At 58.4% G+C, this 17,608-nt stretch overlaps 2 protein-coding genes across 6 annotated transcripts; one reads left to right on the top strand and one right to left on the bottom strand.

Moving 5' to 3' along the window:
* Window positions 1-33: 33 nt before the first annotated feature.
* On the top strand, window positions 34-3,577 carry FGF22 (fibroblast growth factor 22). Of its 4 annotated transcripts, none has more exons than XM_064396671.1 (3): window positions 34-316; window positions 2,936-3,035; window positions 3,251-3,577. In XM_064396671.1, the coding sequence occupies exons 1-3, from the start codon at window positions 34-36 to the stop codon at window positions 3,471-3,473; spliced, it is 606 nt and encodes a 201-aa protein (XP_064252741.1). In that variant the 3' UTR covers window positions 3,474-3,577. The 4 variants fall into 4 exon arrangements, with proteins under 4 accessions (XP_064252741.1, XP_064252740.1, XP_064252743.1 ...); XM_064396670.1 differs by having other exon boundaries at window positions 3,248-3,577; XM_064396673.1 differs by having other exon boundaries at window positions 2,936-3,039; window positions 3,251-3,548.
* RNF126 (ring finger protein 126) lies at window positions 3,314-13,136 on the bottom strand. Of its 2 annotated transcripts, none has more exons than XM_064396662.1 (9): window positions 12,994-13,136; window positions 10,415-10,473; window positions 9,111-9,174; window positions 8,402-8,643; window positions 7,782-7,850; window positions 7,629-7,698; window positions 7,351-7,444; window positions 6,797-6,912; window positions 3,314-3,467 (listed from the first exon to the last, which is right to left on the bottom strand). In XM_064396662.1, the coding sequence occupies exons 1-9, from the start codon at window positions 13,066-13,068 to the stop codon at window positions 3,435-3,437; spliced, it is 822 nt and encodes a 273-aa protein (XP_064252732.1). In that variant the 5' UTR covers window positions 13,069-13,136; the 3' UTR covers window positions 3,314-3,434. The 2 variants fall into 2 exon arrangements, with proteins under 2 accessions (XP_064252732.1, XP_064252731.1); XM_064396661.1 differs by lacking the exon at window positions 3,314-3,467 and adding an exon at window positions 5,349-6,589 and having other exon boundaries at window positions 12,994-13,134.
* Between the last annotated feature and the right edge of the window lie 4,472 nt (window positions 13,137-17,608).

Below are 17,608 nucleotides of genomic sequence, written 5' to 3'. Positions count from 1 at the left end.
CCGTCGGGGCCGGTCGCCGCCGCCGCCGTGGCCATGGCCCCTCGCCCGTCGCCCGCCTGTCGCCCTCCGCCCGCCGCCATGAGGCGCGGGGGCCCCGCCGCCATCGCCGCCTGCCTCGCCGGGGCACTGGCCGTGCTGGCGGGGCCGGGACCGGGACCGGGCAGTGCCACCGGGACCGGCCGGCGGCCCCCCCGCAGCTACGGGCACCTGGAGGGCGACGTGCGCTGGCGGCGGCTCTTCTCCGCCACCCGCTTCTTCCTGCGCATCGACGGCAGCGGCGGCGTGGAGGGAACGCGCTGGAGGGAGCGGCCGGGCAGTGAGTGGGGACGGGACCGGGGACGGGACCGGGACGGGACGGGGAGAGCCGGGATCTGGGGCCGCCGCCGCCCACGGCGGGCGGGAGCGCGATCGCACCGGCTGCCGGGGCTGCGGCGGAGGCCGGACGGAGGCACCTCGGGGCGGCGAGGGGAGCCCTCCATGGCCGGCCCGGAGAGAGCCAGCGGCTCTTCCCGCGGGGGAAATCTCGGCCGAAGTGCCCGGTCCTCCGGGGCCTCGGGAGCGGCGGGTCCCCGCTGTTCCCCGGTGCCCCGGGAGCGCAACCGGCGCCGGCTGCCCGAGCCCCCGTCACTGACAGAGGGAGCCGTGAGAGGGGCGCGGACCCGGGCGGGCACTGCCCGGGCACCCGGCGCTGCTTTCCCAGCGGCTGGCGTGTCCTAGGGGGTCTCTCGGGGCTCCTTTGTCCCATCTCCTCCTGCCAGGTCACGATGCCCCCCTGCCCTGCCTGCCCCACGGACTGGGAGGATCTGATCGATCCCCCACGAACACGCTGGGGGGAAAAGGCTGAGGAGGAGGAGGGGGGATGTAGGAAGCTTTGCGGTGATGCTGGTCCCAGAACGGGACATCTGTCCGATGTAGGACAGCAGAACATCCCTGTCAGAGGGGACCACGGAGCTGCCGCTGCCTGCAGAGCAGCTTGGGACTCAGGACAGCTGGGTGGGCAGAGTCCCCAAGGACGTGGCAGTCCCTGTGTGGCTCCAGCAAGTCAGGGCTGCGAGTGCCCAGGTATCAGCTGCCCATCGGGGTGCAGGGTCCCAGCCCCTGGGACACGGAGGCTGGCAGGACAAGGACGGGGATCTTGGAAAAAAGATCCTTGGGAAAAGGGGATGCCTGAGCATCCCCCAGGTGCCCTGACAGGGTGTTGGGGTCGGGGGCAGGAGGGCTGCAGCACCCCTGGCCCGTGTCCTGGTCCAGCACAGGACACGGGAGCCAAGCCCAGCCCAGGGAACCCTCCTGCGGTGTCGGAGGCTGTCGGGAGTCCCGAGCAGGCACGCTGCCAGCACAAAGCACCCCAACACGTTCCCTCGATGGTGTGGCCGTGGGACCTGGCAGGCAGAGCAGCTCCGGGCTGTACACGAGGCTCACTCTGCTTATCTGCGTGCGCCTGGGCTGGGCGCGGGCTCTGCTCCACAGCCCTCGCAGAAGCTGCTGGACCAGCCCCACTGGCAGCTCTAGGGTGGCAGGGGATCTTCCAGGGACTCCCCCACCTCAAGCCCCACCTCCTGGAGACCCCTCTGGGGCTGAGTGTGACTGGGAGCACTGGGAGCTGGCCCTGACCAGGTGCTGGCCGGGCACCTGCAAGCAAAGGGCGGCAGAGCCGGCCGGAGCGCTGGGAACAGAAGGGGGTTATTTTTAGAAAAGCACAAGTCCTTATAAATAGCAGCAGCTTCAGACAGTGATCAAGTGGGATGGATTCACAGGCGTTTGCTCAGCCCTTCCCCTCCGCAGCCCTCACCAGTGCCTTCCCGTGGCAGCACCGAAGCAGCTGGGCTGAAAAGCCCAGGGGAGCCGAACGCTCGGGAGCCCTCCACTGCCCCGAGCCCTGTGCCCACCCTGCCCTCCCAGCCTCCCGCAGGCAGGTGATGCCCAGGGAATGCCAGCAACGCCAGAGATTGATGAAAGCCCTTCCCCAGGGGCTGCAGCCCCCACGCTGTGTGTGCCACCAGCCTGAGCCTCTGTGTGTCCTCCCACCCTGTCCAGCCCCTGCAGTGGTGCCCAGCGGCCGATCCTGCTGCGGCTCCAGCCCTTCCTGCTGCCCTGCCCGCATTGCTCTCGCTGCACATTCCTTCTCCCCTTCCCACCGAGCCGTGTGCCCGGCGGGCGGGCAGCGGCACTCCGGGCTGGCCGGCGTGAGGCAGCGCAGGAATCCGGGGGCCCCGATGATGCTCTGGGTGTTTCCCCGTGCCAGAGCCGCTGGTCTGACCGCATGCCTTTCCCATTAGCGGCCGAGCCGGAGCTCGGCGGTCGGGGCACACGCACGCCAGCCCGGCTGTGGCTGCAGCCGCCCCCCGGGCTCATCCTCGTGTCCTGCCGTGCTCCTCCACCTGCCAGCCCACAGTGCTGGGCACGGGGCCGCTTGTCCTCGCTTGTGCCACCAGGAAATCGGGCATGCACAGACGGCACTGTCCTGGCCTCTTCCTGTCCCCGCAGAGCTCTGCCTGCGCGCCTTCATCCACCAGAACACGATGTGTGCTGTCGCTGCCACCCCCATGGCCCTTTCAAGAGCCACGGCAGCCTCAGTGCCCCGCGTGTGCCCGGGCTGGGCACTGCGGGAGGAGGGTCAGGGCCCCGGGGCACCGAGCTGGGGGTGGATGAACGGGCAGAGCTGCCAGCGAGGGGATGACACACGTGCCATGTGCTTGGCATCGCTCCCGCACAGCCCCGCTTCTGGGAAGTTGCTGGACCCTGGGGAGGAGAGGAGTAAAGATCAAACCTTCCTTGGATCAGAGCTTCCTCCGCCCACTCCCAGCCCTTGTTCCTCTGGATGAGGATCAGCAACTCCCTCCCTGTAGAAGGACACTGGAGCCAGCAGGGGCAGGGCCCCTCGGCGAGGTCGCCCGTCCCTCCCTGGCTCACGCCGCGCTTCCCTGTCCCGCAGGCATCGTTGAGATCCGGTCGGTGCGTGTCGGCGTCGTGGCCATCCGGGCGGTGCACACCGGCTTCTACCTGGCCATGAACAAGCGGGGGAGGCTCTACGGGTCGGTAGGTCGGACGCTGCCTCCTGGGAGGGACTGCACCAGGGCAGAGTTGGAACAGCGTCCTGCTTTCCCGTGCCCTGACCCGCTCCCACCAAGCCCCTCTGCCCCTTGGGGACCAGAAGGGAGCCAGGGTCCTGCCCTGCCCCACTCTCGGGGTCCAAGGGGGTCCAGCTGAGCGTAGCCACCCCTCACCCCCTTCCCTCTCCTGCCAGAAGGAGTTCAGCCCCAACTGCAAGTTCACGGAGCGCATCGAGGAGAACGGCTACAACACGTACGCGTCGCTGCGCTGGCGGCACCGCGGCCGCCCCATGTTCCTCTCGCTCAACAGCAAGGGCAGGCCACAGCGAGGGGGCAGGACGCGCCGGCAGCACCTCTCCACACACTTCCTCCCCATGCTCGTCAGCTGAACGCCGTGGGCAGCTCCAGACGGTCCTGTAGGAAGAGAAAAAAAACCCAACAAAAATGTTATTTTATTTATGTATATATCTATTTTTTGCTATTTATTGCTTTATTTTTAATGCACGGCAGAGGAGGGATGTGGAAGGCAGATGCTCCAGACTCAGCCGTGCGGGGCTGTGGTTCTCCCACTGGTCCCAAATTTGCCCTAAACCAGGACACCCCGGCACAGAGCCGCTGTGGTGCAGCTGGGGAACACGACTGGAGCAGGGGCCAGGATCTGCTAATGGCATCTCTGCAGGGCTGGGATGTACCAGCAGGTTGTCTGTGTCCGAGCTTCCGTGGCAATTAAAGCTGTGTTCATGGTATGGAACAGGAGCAGGTCTTGGAGCTTTGATGGCGAACTTGGCTTGGGATGGGAGGGATTGGCGCCCGTGTGGTTGTGGCTGCAGCCACCAGTGTCATGGCTGCTACTGGCAGGGAGCCCAGCTGGTCCTCTGCCACATCCAGCTTTTCATTGACCCCCACCCGCCCTGCAGGAAAACAGCCACGGTGGTTCAGTGGCACAAAGGAGGGAGCAGGAGGAGCAGGAGCCAGCCCAGATCCTCAGGCAGACACAGCTCCGGGGCTGGCCCTGGCCACACTCAGTCCTGCAGCCTAGCTCTGCATCCCCAGCAGAAACACAGCTGGGACAGTGGTGAGGAGCAGCCCCTCACCTGGAGGGCAGCATGGCCAGGAACAGCACCTGCACCTCAGCGTCCTGCCAGGGTACATCCTGCACCTCCTCACGCCCGCTGTGGCCAGGCCCAGCATCCCGGTCACTGTCACGTCAGACAGAGCAATGGCCCCAGCAAAAACCACCAAACTCGTTCCATTTCTGACCCAACCAGCTCCAAATGAGTCTGAGAGGGAACAGCCACTGCATTAACCATGTGGTGACTGTGGTGAGCCCCTGCCAGGTGGGCAGCAGCTGCCGTGCACCCACCCTTTGCTCAGCCCACTTGAAACCCATCTGAGCACTGCTCATACATGAGAAATCATCCCTGGGGGAGCCTGGAGGACCCCCCTGTCACAGCTGAAACACAGTGGGAGAGGGAAGGTTTTTCCAGGTCTCTTTTTTTGGTGACTAAACAGCAAAGCCTTCCCTCGGTGTCGGGTCAGCCGATGGACACGTGCAGCTGCAGCTGGGCCCTTCTTGCTGCCACCCACCTGAGCAGCCCAGGCTTCTGGCTCAAGCCCTGGCAGAGGATGAGCCATTAACCCCGACACACCAGTCCTGAGATAAACCCTCCTGTGAGATGAAAGGCGCCGCCACACTGCCCGGCCAAGCCGAGGAAGAAAAACAGTCCGGGCAAGTCGCGCCCTGCCAGCCCCTGGCCCTGGCACAGCTGGTGACACTTTCTGCAACAAACCAACTTCTCGTGTTCTGAAACGGCTCAAGAAAGACCAAACCATCCTTCCCCCTCCTAAAGGAGGTTCGTCTCTTCTCATGGAGTGGCCAGGTCCTGGGGTGATGCTGCTTTAGGAGACAGCCAAGCTCTGCTGGAGCCAGCACGTTCCCCAGCAGCCCCAAAAGCCGAGGGAGAGGCAGGGAACCCCCAAACTGCCAAACCCTCCACCCACTTCCCTGGCAGCTCCCATGGGGGCAGGTCTCCCTTGTCTGCTCTGGTCTCTGCCACAGAGCAGTCCCATGTGGCACCATCACGGACCGCCAGCCCTCTAGGAATCTCCTGACCCCCTCAAGTGCCCGTGAGGGGAAAGGGGCTCCCATTTAGGGATGGTGAGAGCTTCTCCTCTCATGCCTCAGGGCCCAGGAAGCAGGGACATGGCAGGGAGTCACTGCCCGCTCTGGTGACATTCTTGTCATTCTCCGAGCTCCAGCTCTGTCACAGAAACTGAGTCACAAACATACCTGGATATTTTTCTCTCTCTCCTTGTTTTAATCAGCTCTATTTTAAGTAGCTTTGCAATACATTTTTTTTTTCTCCAAAATGTTGTTTTCCTGGTAATTACTCGGTCACAATGAGATTTGCTGGTCCTGGTTCTGCTGCACACCCAGTCCTGTGTCGGCCCAGCAGAACAGCCTGCCCCAGCTGCGAGGGGGGCAGGACTGTAGGGGGAAGAAGAAGGTGTAAAAAATAGAAAACACCAGGCGAGGATGATTCCAGCTGCGATCCTTGGCTACCTGTGCAGTGATCCACAGGCTGGCAGTGGCTCCCACTGAACTCCCGGCACGCAGGAGGGCTCAGGGAGGCCCAGCCTGCCCGGGGAAGGCAGGACAGCTTGGTGGCCTCAGAGCTTACCCTGTAGCTTTCCTCAAATCATGCATAACGGCTCGCAGAGCTGAAATGTCCATTTATTGACAACAGTAATAATTTAAGATTATAAAAACCCCTTTCAGTGTTGAGTATCAGCGGGCGAGGTTATAAAGAGAAATAAAAGGGACTCGAGATGGGACAGGGAAGGATCCCGGGGTCTACTTGAGAGTTCCTGTTTCAGTGACAGCTATTGGTCCTCCCCAGATGGTGATCCTGGGGGGGGAGGCAGCATCCTTATACTTCCATTTTAGACGTCAATCTCCAAAGCAGAAAAGATAGTATCCAAGGGGAGGAGGAGCAAAAGAAATAAAAGAAAGGGATCTCAAATTCAAACCCATACAAACAACCTTTCCATTCGGGATTCAAGCACTCGCTCAGCACCTCGGGGTTCCCAGCCGGGGAGCGCAGCAGCCTCGCACTGCAATGGGTCAAGTCCACGCAAAGAGGATGTTTTTATTGACAGACAGAGCTCTTTCCCCCCTTTTTCATCACAGAACTTGAGGCTTCTCATCTCTGAAGGACCCAGAGGCTCCGTGTCTTCAGAAATCAAAAGGAAATTCTGGGGGCACTGCTCCTGCCTCGTCCCCTCCCCTCGCTCTGCTCTGGAAGCCCCTTTGGCTGCTCGTGGTGGCCAGGGAGGGAGGGGGAACAGTGGAAGGGCCCCGGGGACAGAGGGTGCGTTAAGATTCATGAGTTGTTCGATGAGTTTTCATTACTTGGTGAGCTGGAGGAAGAGGAGGAGGAGGAGGATGACGAGAAGTTCATCCCTGTGAGTCCTGGGGGGTTTGTGGCAGTGTTTTGTCCACTTAAACTTTTCCGGCAGACGGGACACGTGTCATGCTTTGGGGAGCAGACAAAAAACAAAACAAGAAATATGGGAAACGGGATTAGAAACACAACAGGGGAGCAGCACTCGAGGAATGGGCTGGGATGACACTCCATCCTCTGACCACAGGCTGCTGCTGCTCAGGCCTCATCATGGAGGTAGGAAAATATTTACAGAGGGGAGCAGGACCAGACAAAGCCCCAGTGCTGCCCTGCACTCACCTGCTCCAGCCACGGGACGATGCAGCCGTCGTGGAAGAGGTGATTGCACGGTAACTGCCGCACGTTCTCCCCCACTGTGTAGTCTTCCTTACACACAGGGCACTCCAACCCGGAATCTGCATGGCACAGGGAAAGCCAAGCCCAGCTGAGCAAAGGAGGAGAGAACAACGCACAAAGCCCCCGGCTCAGGACTCATCATCCCTCTCCCCTTCCCCGCCACTGCTCCATCCCTGTCAGGAGGAAAGCGTGGTGCTCTGCAGTCCCCACACCATCACCCCACCTCCCCCTGCCCAGGCTATGCCTCATCCTTCCCTTCCCTTCTGCTTTTCCATCTCTATCCACGCTGAACTTCTCACAACCTCCCCAGGGCAAATCTGTCCAGCCTACACTGCTCTTTTTTTGTGTGAGTATAACACAGCCACTTCAGCTCTCTGCCCATTTTGAAATGTTTTATGCCTCAAAAGTACAAACAGACAAAATTCAAGTCCCAAGAAAACATTACAGAGAGCTTCCAGTGAGCACCCTGTGCACTATTTCATGGAGCAGACACATACCTACGTGCTCCTGTGTGATCTGTATGGTGGGGAGGGCCTGGATCTTTTCTTTGTCCGCTGGCGGCGGTCCAGTGTTTTCAAACTGATTCAGTAACTGGAAAAACAACCAGCCAGGCAGGCAGAAGGGAGAGGTGAGCTCAGCAGCACACAGAATCCACTCGTTTCCTGAGCCAGGGCACCTGAACCCTGCACTGTGGATCCTTTCCCAGCCCCTCATTCCCTGCACCCCCACAGGTGCTGCACAGGAGGATGGGGCCTGCAGTGAGCCCCACTTTTACCTGTGTGATAATCGCATCCAGGCCGTTGGCACCCCAGGCGTAGTCCATTGGATTTGAGTGCAGGACTCCCCTGAAGAGCAAGGACAGCAAGTGAGTTCATCCTGGAGCACCAACGAGACACTGTCAGAGAGAGCAGCACATCCTCCAACTCACCAAGGGCCCAGGCCTAGGTTTGGAATTGTGGTCGGTGCAATAATTCCATTGACCAGCTGCTGGATAATTCTGAAAGACGAGGAAACCAGGATTGTGTAAGAATTAAAGTTTGCTGGCTCCCAGCCCAGCACCCCAGCTTGGAGGGAGAGGCTGAGTAAGCTGAATACTGTCACATTGTTGGGGGCAATTAAAAATACCCTACACCAATTGCAATGGCAGCTTAGGGAGTGACCAGCCACTGATAAAAGTTTCAGTATTTGATTCATAAGGGGACAATTCCTGACATGGTGGCGAACGGCTCCCAGGATGCACTTACACAAACACTGTCTGGTGTTGCCTTCTGCTTCCCCTCACGGCAAGTACAACATTTTTACAACACCTGGCAACGACCAGGGAATATTTTCCCACTACAGGACAAACTCCCAAGCACAATCCACATCACCACCCAGCTGCAACAACCCCAACAGACCCCAAAAGCAAGAGCTGCCAACAGGCTCAGCCGGGACACAGAGACACCCACGGCACTGCTGGTGAACGACACCCATGGCACTGCTGGCGAACGCTGCTCCCACAAGCCAGGAGGAAAGGTGAGGAAAGGCTCCCTGCTGAGTGGTTCTCACCCTTCCAGCGTGGGGACGCCCTCGTGCCTGCCCGAGGCGCGGCGCGCGGCCAGGCGGGCGCGGGGCTGCCGGGCGCCGTAGCGGTGCCGGGACTGGTGCTCGCGCTCCCGCCGGTTCTCCGAGTCCCGGTTGTCTTCAGGCTGCACGTTGGACCCGAAGGGAAACTCAAAGCTGTCGTCAAAGAAGCCGAAAGCAAACTGGCCATAGCCCGGGGGCAAGGTGAACAAGTGCTGATCCACGTTCTGGAGGGAATGCAGAGAACGGGTTGTGACAAAGGGAGGAACAGCCCTCGGCTCCCACAGTGCCAGGGTGACACTGGGACCAGCACCCTCGGCAGCAGCTCGGTGAGGAACAGACACTGGAACTGCACACAGAGGCAGAAATAATCACAGTTCCCTGGTTTCTGTTTGGTGTGTCACTGCTGCTTCCGAGCTGAGGCTACTGCATAGCAACACACCCAAATCCTGCTCTCCAAATCCTGCTGAGCCCCCTCACGACGGGAATCAGCTGTGAGTGATGGTCCTATGTAACACACACAGCAAAAATATGGTATGTGGAGATTTCAGGAGGAGCAGCATGTGGAGGATATTAATTCCTCCTTTCCAACTTCTGTCATGATCTGGGAAACTTTTAAACAATGCACTGTTGGAAAAACACTCAATCCAGCAGCAAAGCAGAAGGTGTTGGAAGAGAGAAAGGACTTGCTCACCTCAAAAGGATGCCTGCTCTGATCAGTGGCTGACGTGGAGGAGCTGGTCTCATTGTCAGCATTCCTATGGAGAATGAAGAGCATTGGTAATCTTCTCACAGCGGCTTCCAAGGCTTTTCTGCCCCACTCCCATCCCAGGCAGCTCAACAGAGCCTGGTCCTCCCTCAGCTGCTGATTTTCTGATTGCCTAGATCAATTTTCCCTCTCTGAATCTTTCATTTTCCCACATCCTCCCCCATTTCTCCCTACCCTATCAGATCTCACAGGCTGCAGAGAAGTGCCTGAACCATGATGTCAAGCAAGGATTTGCCCCACAATCCATCTCAAACACACCAGCTAATCCTCAGGAGCACCAGGAAGACTTAAGGCACAAATGCTGCTCGCTGTGACCCCAAGACACAGAAGTCTAATCTTGAATCAAAGAACTTCTCTACTGCAGAAGCACGTAACCCAACGGCTCAGGATATTGGGAAAACTCTAACTGTTGTCAGACTTCTGCTTTCAGAGCTGCAGGAACATTTCCTGCTCAGAACCAAGCTTTGCATTCATGGTAACAAAACTGCTGAGATTCAGCAACTATGTGATTCTCCCAAGGTCACAGGGAATCACCAAAACAGTCAGGATCAGCCAGGATGGATTTTCTAGCTCCAGGGCTGGTGATCAAACCAAACATTACCTGCTCAGTGCAGAAGCCCCAGGCTATGCACCACAACCAGCAGGCAGCAACACCCATTGCCCCTGGCCCCTGCACAGGCCTGGTCACAGCTGGGGCCTCACAAACACAACTGAAACATTCTGAGACATTCCTGCTGCTCCTGCCACCAGCGGCAGCAGAGCAGCACAGACACACAGACCTCACTGCTCCAGGGCAGAGTCCAAAGTCCCAGCCACAACATTTTGCTGTTCATTTCCAACACAGTCACTACTTGCACTGAGCTGTCCATGCACTCACCATTCCCAGATCCCTCTCTCTGGGGTTATCTCTGCCCTGATGCCTCAGATCAGAGCCACCACACAGCACGGGGAAAGCCTCCCTACCACTTGTTGATGTTTGTTTGAAATCAAACCATTCCTGCCCCGCCCCTCAGCAGGGACACCGGGCACTCAGCATTGTGGCAGGCTGGCCTGTGGATGCAAACTCTGCCAACAAAAGCACTGTGCTCCAAAAGTGAGGAAAGAGGAGCTAAAACTGGGGCAGAAGCAATAGAAACGGTGCATTTTATATCAAACATTGCCTTTGAGCTAGGAGGAGAGCAAAGCAACCTGGGCTCACTGGAGCACCAGCCCCTGGGGCAGCATATTACCTGGGCTCCTCAGGAAGCTCTTCAATAAAACCAGACTCACACCGTGGGCAGATGTAGTCCTGCAGGAGAAGACACAGCAGGTGAGAGAAGCAGGTGGTACCTCAGAGCTGCAGGCTGTGGCAGGGTGGGAGGGTCCTGCAGTCTGCCATCCCCAGCACATGCCATGGTCCTGAGAGACCCCAGACCCCAACATTTCCCTTCCTGAGCTCAGCCTAAGCCTGGGAGCTCGGCTTAAGAATGATGAGGGTGATGCTGACTAATCCCCAGTACAGACACAGCATTAGGTACCAGCTAATCAGTTCCAGTGAAGTGAAAGTGAAACCCCCAAGGCTCCCCGAGCACAGCCCTCAAACTTTGGCCCAGCTGTGTGTTTTGAGGAGCAGAGCACAGTGCAGGAATGGCAGCAGGGACTCAGCAAGGTCGTGGTCCCTGTCACTAACACAGCACACAGGGACACTCTGTGTCCAGGCCCTCACTCTCCCACACCCAGAGCTCGTACAGAGACCTGGCACCAGCCCAGTCCCCGGGCACTGAGCGTGCCAGGGCACACAGGCTGAGTGTGCAGCCCCTGTGACAGCCCCCTCCTCACCATTCCTGGGTTAGTGAGGAGTTTATCCTCTACAGCCTGTCCTGGGCAGAGCAGCCCAGATCACTGGAGACCCTGAAAAGGGAACTGTTTCACTTCCCAATCCCAGAGCCAATCCCATCCCCTGCCCCAAGCAGGGCACACACCACCCCAAATCCCTGTGCTGGCAGAGCTGGGCTCAGAACAGAAGGTGTTTAGGAGCTGCTAAAAACAATGCCACTTCCTTTTGCTGCTGTGTTGAATGGGCACAGCCCTGAGCAGACTGAGGGATTCCCCCAGGCAGCCAAGGTGCTGATAAGGCCCTTGGGGTCCCTACACCGACCCTGATAAGGCCCCAGGGAAGGAGCAGAGCCTGGAGCCCCTGCACTGCCCCATCTGCCCAGGGAGATACAGCAGCTCTGAGCTCAGGAGCGGACTGGGAGAGGTCCCTGCTCCTCTCCCACACAGTCTGCTGCTGTGGAACAACCATCTCTGCACCACTGCCACCAGCTCTGAGCTCAGGGTCTCCTGGGTGAGCACAGGGGACTGCAGCCCATGAAACTTCCTGCCCAAAAAAACCCCTGCAAAAAAAAAAAAAACCCTGTCCAAGATAAACCCCCTGCCCAAGGTGAAACCCTCTGTGTTGCTTCCCACCAGCACAAACTGGTGGGCACACACTGGCATGGGGGTGAGTGCCCGTGGCCTGAGCACGCTGGCCCAGGGAGCTCTGTGTGTTCTGTGTGTGTCTGTGTGCTCCCAGCACAGGGATCAGCACATTCCTCTGCAGCTGGAGCAGCACAAATGCCAAAGTTTGTTGTTTCTGGGGCTGTTTGAGTGCCTCCTTTGGCAGCGCTGGTTCCTGCACCTGCAGATGGTGAATGGAACCCCAGGGATGCCCAAAACACCTCATGAACTCACAGGCTGAGCCCCCAAGCACAGAACCCGCTCCCTGCCTGGCTGAGAGGGCCCAGCTGGCACAGCCAAGTGCCCCCAGGCAGATGTGAGCACAGCCCAGCACGGGCTGTTTGAACAGAAACAAAGAACACATTTCTGGGTTTCCTCCCCGCTCCTGCCCTGTGCCCAGCTCAGAGTGTGCCCTCACGCTCACACACGAGCTGGCAGCTCCAGCATGGCCCACCGTGGCCCAAAGCAGAGGGCAAAAGGACAAAGCACACGTCACAGAGCAGCCACCCCGGCAGGGACAGCTCTGCTTGTCCTCAGAGACTTTCCCAGCAATGACTTTTGGGACAAGGTGCTGCGAAAAGTGCCAGGATAAAGAGACCAGCAGCACTCTCCACATGGCATTTAACATCTCGGGGAGCCAAGCAGGGCAACAAGTGATCCACCAGATCCTCCCTAAGAGCCCACGCTCCTTTCCCACCCACACCAGGACGAGCTCCACTCACACACACACACACACACAGAGACCGGGTTTTGGTGTGTGATTAAAACACCTGCCCCGGTGCCTCCCCAGCACTTCTACCCACGTATTTCAGTGTCCCTCCCTGCGCCCCAGCCCCTCCGCGGGGCTTTTGTATGTTCACAAAACCCCTTAAAACACCCCCGAGAAACCGGCCCCGCACGGGCTGCTCGGCCTGGGGGTGTCACAGCTGAGCCAGGCGCTGCCGCCGCACGGGCTCCCGGCCCAGCCCGGCCCAGCCCAGCCCAGCCCGGCCCAGCCCGGCTCCGGAGCGGCTCCCGGAGCGCTGGAACCGCCGCGGGCCCCCCGTGCGGGCGGAACGGGCCCCTCCGCCGCTGCCCCCCGGCCGGGCTGGCCCGTTCCCCCCGCAGCCCCTCTCCCCCGCTCGCCGCAGCCCCGCTGCCCCGCTGCCGACGCCTCCCCGAGCCCCGGGGCACGGGCGGAGCCCCCCGGGCAGCGCCCGCCCCGCGCCCGCTCGGGCCCCCCGGGCCCCTCAGGCCTCGCCCCCACGTGCCCGCCCCCCGGGAGCCCCCCGGCCCGGCCCTGCCCGCGCTCCCGGCCCTCCCCGGCGGCCCCCCCCGGTGCCCCGCTCACGGGCAGGCGCGGGGCGATCTCGGCCGAGCAGCAGTGGCAGAAGAACCGGCCCGGCTGCGGCGACGCCTCCGCCATCTTCCCTACCCGCCGGCCCCGCCCCCCGCGCGCGCCGCGGCGCCGACGGCGGCCGAGGGGGGACAGGGGGCAGCGCGAGGCGGAAACGCGGAGGGGCGAAAAGGGCGGAGGGGGCGTGGCTAACAAGGGGGCGTGGTTTTGAATATTAAACCATCTGGCGTGGTTTGACCATATAAGGCGATGGGGCGTGGCCGGGGAAGCGCCGGGGCTGGATCCCCGATTCCGGGAACCCCCCTCCATTCCGGGAACCCCCCAATTCTGGGAACCCCCCAAATCCTTCCTGCACCCCCTCTCCCCGGGCTCCCGATCCCTCTCTCAGCCCCACCGGACCCCCAGCTTTAAAATATCAGCTCAAATCTGCCTTATTAATTCTTAAAAGAAGAATAAAAAATGAGCTGGGGATCATCGATCAGCCACTGATAATATCAGCTTTAAAATATCAACTCAAAACTGCCTTATTTATTTAATTTTTAAAAGAAGAGTTTAAAATGAGCTGGGGAACCTCGATCAGCCACTGGTCATATCAGCTTTAAAAGATCAGCTCAAAAGCTGCCTTATTTATTTAATTTTTAAAAGAAGAGTTAAAAGTGAGCTGGGGATCATCGATCAGCCACTGGTAATATCAGCTTTAAAATATCAACTCAAAACTGCCTTATTTATTTAATTTTTAAAAGAAGAGTTAAAAATGAGCTGGGGATCATTGATCAGCCACTGGTAATATCAGCTTTAAAAGATCAGCTCAAAAGCTGCCTTATTTATTTAATTTTTAAAAGAAGAGTAAAAAATGAGCTGGGGAGAGGTGGAGTCCCCCGAAAGGAGGAAAAAGGGAGTGAAAATCCGGGGGGCTGCCCCAAAGGAACTGCAGTGCTCGATTTTGGCAGAACACCCTCAGGCTGGGTGTCTCTCCCAGACTTTGCCCCTTGGGTGCTGGGCAGGTTTTTGGGGTTGAGAGGTGGAATCTCGATTTTTGGGACCTGAGAATCCCCCCTGAGGCTCGGTTCAGGGCCAGCGCTTTGGGCTGCAGCAGAGGGTGTGCCCGGCCCTCTCTGGGGCCCCAACCTCAGGGGCTGCTGTGTGGCACTGCAGAGTCAGAGTTTTGGGGTGGTTTTGGGGGTATCCACGCGATATGGGTGATTTTGGGGATGATTTTTGGGAGATTTTGGGGTATCCATCCGATATGGGCGATTTTTGGGGTGATTTTCGGTTATCCATTTAATATGGATGATTTTTGGGGAGATTTTGGGCTATCCACGTGATATGGACGATTTTTGGGGGTGATTTTGGGGTATCCACGCGATATGGGCGATTTTTTGGGGAGATTTTAGGGAGATTTTTGGGGTATCCACGCTATATGGGCGATTTTTGGGGTGATTTTGGGAAATTTTGTGGTATCCACGCTATATGGGCAAATTTTTTGGGGTGATTTTTGGGAGATCTTGGGGTATCCACGAGATATGGATGATTTTTGGGGAGATTTTTTGGGATATTTTGGGGTATCCATACGATATGGGCGATTTTTGGAGTGATTTTTGGCGTGATTTTGGGGTATCCACGCTATGTGGGCGATTTTTGTGGCGATTTTTGGGTATCCACTTAATATGGATGATTTTTGGGGAGATTTTGGGGTATCCACGCTATATGGGCATTTTTTGGGGTGATTTTTGGGGAGATTTTGGGGTACCCACGCTATATGAGCATTTTTTGGTTGTGATTTTTGGGAGATTTTGGGGTATCCATGCTATATAGGCGATTTTGGGGGGTGATTTTTGGGGTGATTTTAGGGAGATTTTTGGGCATCCACCCTCTGTGGGCGATTTTGGAGGTGATTTTGGGGTACCCACGCTATATGGGCGATTTTTGGGGATGATTTTTGGGGAGATTTTGGGGTATCCATGCTATGTGGGCGGTTTTTTGGGGGTGATTTTAGGGAGATTTTTGGGGTATCCACGCGATATGGATGATTTTTAGGGTATTTTTGGGAGATTTTGGGGTACCCACGCTAGATGGGCGATTTGTGGGGATGCTTTTTGGGAGATTTTGGGGTATCTACGCGATATGGATGATTTTTGGGGAGATTTTGGGGTATCCATGTGATATGGATGATTTTTTTGGGTGATTTTGGGGTATCCACGCTATATGGGCGATTTTTGGGGTGATTTTGTTGTACCCACGCTATATGGGCGATTTCGGGGATGCTTTTTGGGAGATTTTGGGGTACCCATTTAATATGGATTATTTTGGGGGAGACTTTGGGATATCCACGCAACATGGGCATTTTTTGGGGATGCTTTTTGGAAGATTTTGGGGTACCCCCGCGGCGCCGTTGTCAGGCTTTGTGCAGGGGGGGCTGTGAGCCTGCGGGACGGGAGCGGCAGAACCTTGGGATTTCAGGGCTCTGCTGCGGGGTTTTGGGGTTTCCAGCGGGACACCAGCCCCTCTCCCAGCAGGTGGCATCTTCAGCCCAGGCTTTGCCGGGTGCTGGGGCCGGGAGGGATTGGCGGAGCAGCCCAGGAGCCGCGGAGAGCCGGGGCACAGCGGGGACAGGGCAGGACCCGGTGGCACACGGTGCCCGTGCGGGAATTGCAGCGTTCAGCGGGCTGATCGATGATCCCGGCCGCCGATAAGGCGTTTATTTATGGTGGTGAGGAAAGCGTAACGCTTTTATTCAGGAGGTGGGTCCAGCCGGGAGCCGGACGGAGCATTTCGCACCCCAGGGGCAGCTCCTTCCCCGCGGCTCTCCCTGCGCTCTTTCACCGTCCGAGGACAAGTTGCCACTTGATCAAATGGGCGCCGGGTGCCTGTGGGATGAGGGGAGGAAGGATCCGGCTGCACTGACTTTGTCCCTCTGGAATTCCCTGACGCAGGAGCTGTGGAAGATGAACGCTCCTTGGGATGCAAATGGCAGCGGATGTGGATGCTCGTGGAGATAAGGGCAGCAGAGCCGGGGGAAAAAAAAAAAACAAACAAAACAGTGGGGAGGGTCGCCCCAAAGCCCCTCACTCACCTGTTGGGGTTTGCCTGCATGTCGGGACTGCCCATCCCTCACTGCTGGTTGTGGAGAGGGGATCGCCCTCCTCCAGCAGCTGAGGATCCCAGACAGCCCCATGCCCCAGCCACGATTCCTGCCCACAGAGAGCATGAGAATCCCATGGGGACCCCACCTCTGATCCTGCTTGGGGGTTCTGTGTTTGCCTGTCCCCCTTCCTTCTGCTGCCTCCGAGGGAGCTGTGTCTGGTCAGGAGCAAATTTGAGTCACCCGGGGAAGGATTTTCCCACGGTGCTGCAGAAAGGCAAACTGCACCCTCACCTGAGAGGGCTGACGAGGAGGTGACACCTCCCCGGGTGGGATGGAGTCATCATTAGACACAGCCCGCTCCCAGATCAGCCACCCTGCTCGGGAAGGGCAGCAGAAAACCTCCCAGGAGAAAATCCCGAGGGGGTGGCACAGCCTGGGGGGCTCCTGCAGCAGCTCAGAGCCACCATCCCACCCAAGCTGAGCAGTGGAGGGGACACGTGCCCCAAACAGGGGCTCAAGGGATTCCTCCCGGCCTCTGGACCCTGTGCTCCTGAAGAAAGAGGGACTGGAGCTGAAATCCCCACACTGGCCAGGTGCTGGAGGCTCATCCCAGGCTCTGCCTTGAGCCCTGGGAAGCACAAGCACCTCCTGCAGCCAGAGCAGCTCCCAGAGCAATTCCTGCCAAGTGAGAATAACTGGTGCAGCTGGTCTCCCTGCTCCCCTCCACCCCACATCATATATAATTGCCTATTTTAATTAATAAATTGGAGGCCACTCAAAGGAAAGCGGCGAGATTCCTTACAGACACTGCCGGGATTGTCTACCCGCCCCGAGCCAGTCGTGTCACGGCGGATTTGAATCGGTTTCCTTTGAATTTGCTCAGACAGATCGAGAGATTTACATCCCCCACCTCATCTCCTGGAGCCTCACACCTCCAGGCTGTGGGTCTGGATCCCACCTGGCAGTGATCCAGCAGCTCATGGTGACCCGGGAGCAGCGGCACAGGCTGAGCCCACCCTCAGCACCCCGGGGGACGCTGCTGGAGGGTGGTCCCCAGCCCCCCACGCCTCTGATCCCTCAATCAGAAGGGCTGGTGGCATCTTGGTGGTCCTTTCTGGCCCAGCTGTGCTGTCCCAGTGGCTCACCTTCCCTTGGGAGCAGCTCAGGGGAAGTTCATGGTCCCAGGGGGCTGATTTTAAGCTCCACCAAAAATTTTCCTTTCTCCTTTTTTTTTTCTTTTTGGATTCTTTCCTTTTTTATGCTTGGTTTAAACCATTGTTCTTCAAGGGAAATTTTAATGTGAAAAACATGCTTTTCTAACAACTGCCAGCCTGGGCCAAGCAATGAGGCTCTTTGGCTGACAAGGGCTGTGTGGCAGATGTGGGTTCTGGGGAGGATGTGACCTGTGGTGGCTCTGCTCTTTAGAGGCCCGTGGGGTGGGATCCACCAGGCTGGCAAGGCTGGGATTGCAGTGCCAGTGGGGTCTGTGGTATGGCTGGCATGGCAGCAGCCACCAGCCCACGT

Source organism: Passer domesticus, chromosome 21 (assembly GCF_036417665.1).
Source record: "Passer domesticus isolate bPasDom1 chromosome 21, bPasDom1.hap1, whole genome shotgun sequence".
Lineage (NCBI taxonomy): Eukaryota > Metazoa > Chordata > Aves > Passeriformes > Passeridae > Passer > Passer domesticus.
The sequence above is the reverse complement of the archived record's forward strand: the minus strand, read 5'-3'. Positions and strand labels throughout refer to the sequence as shown.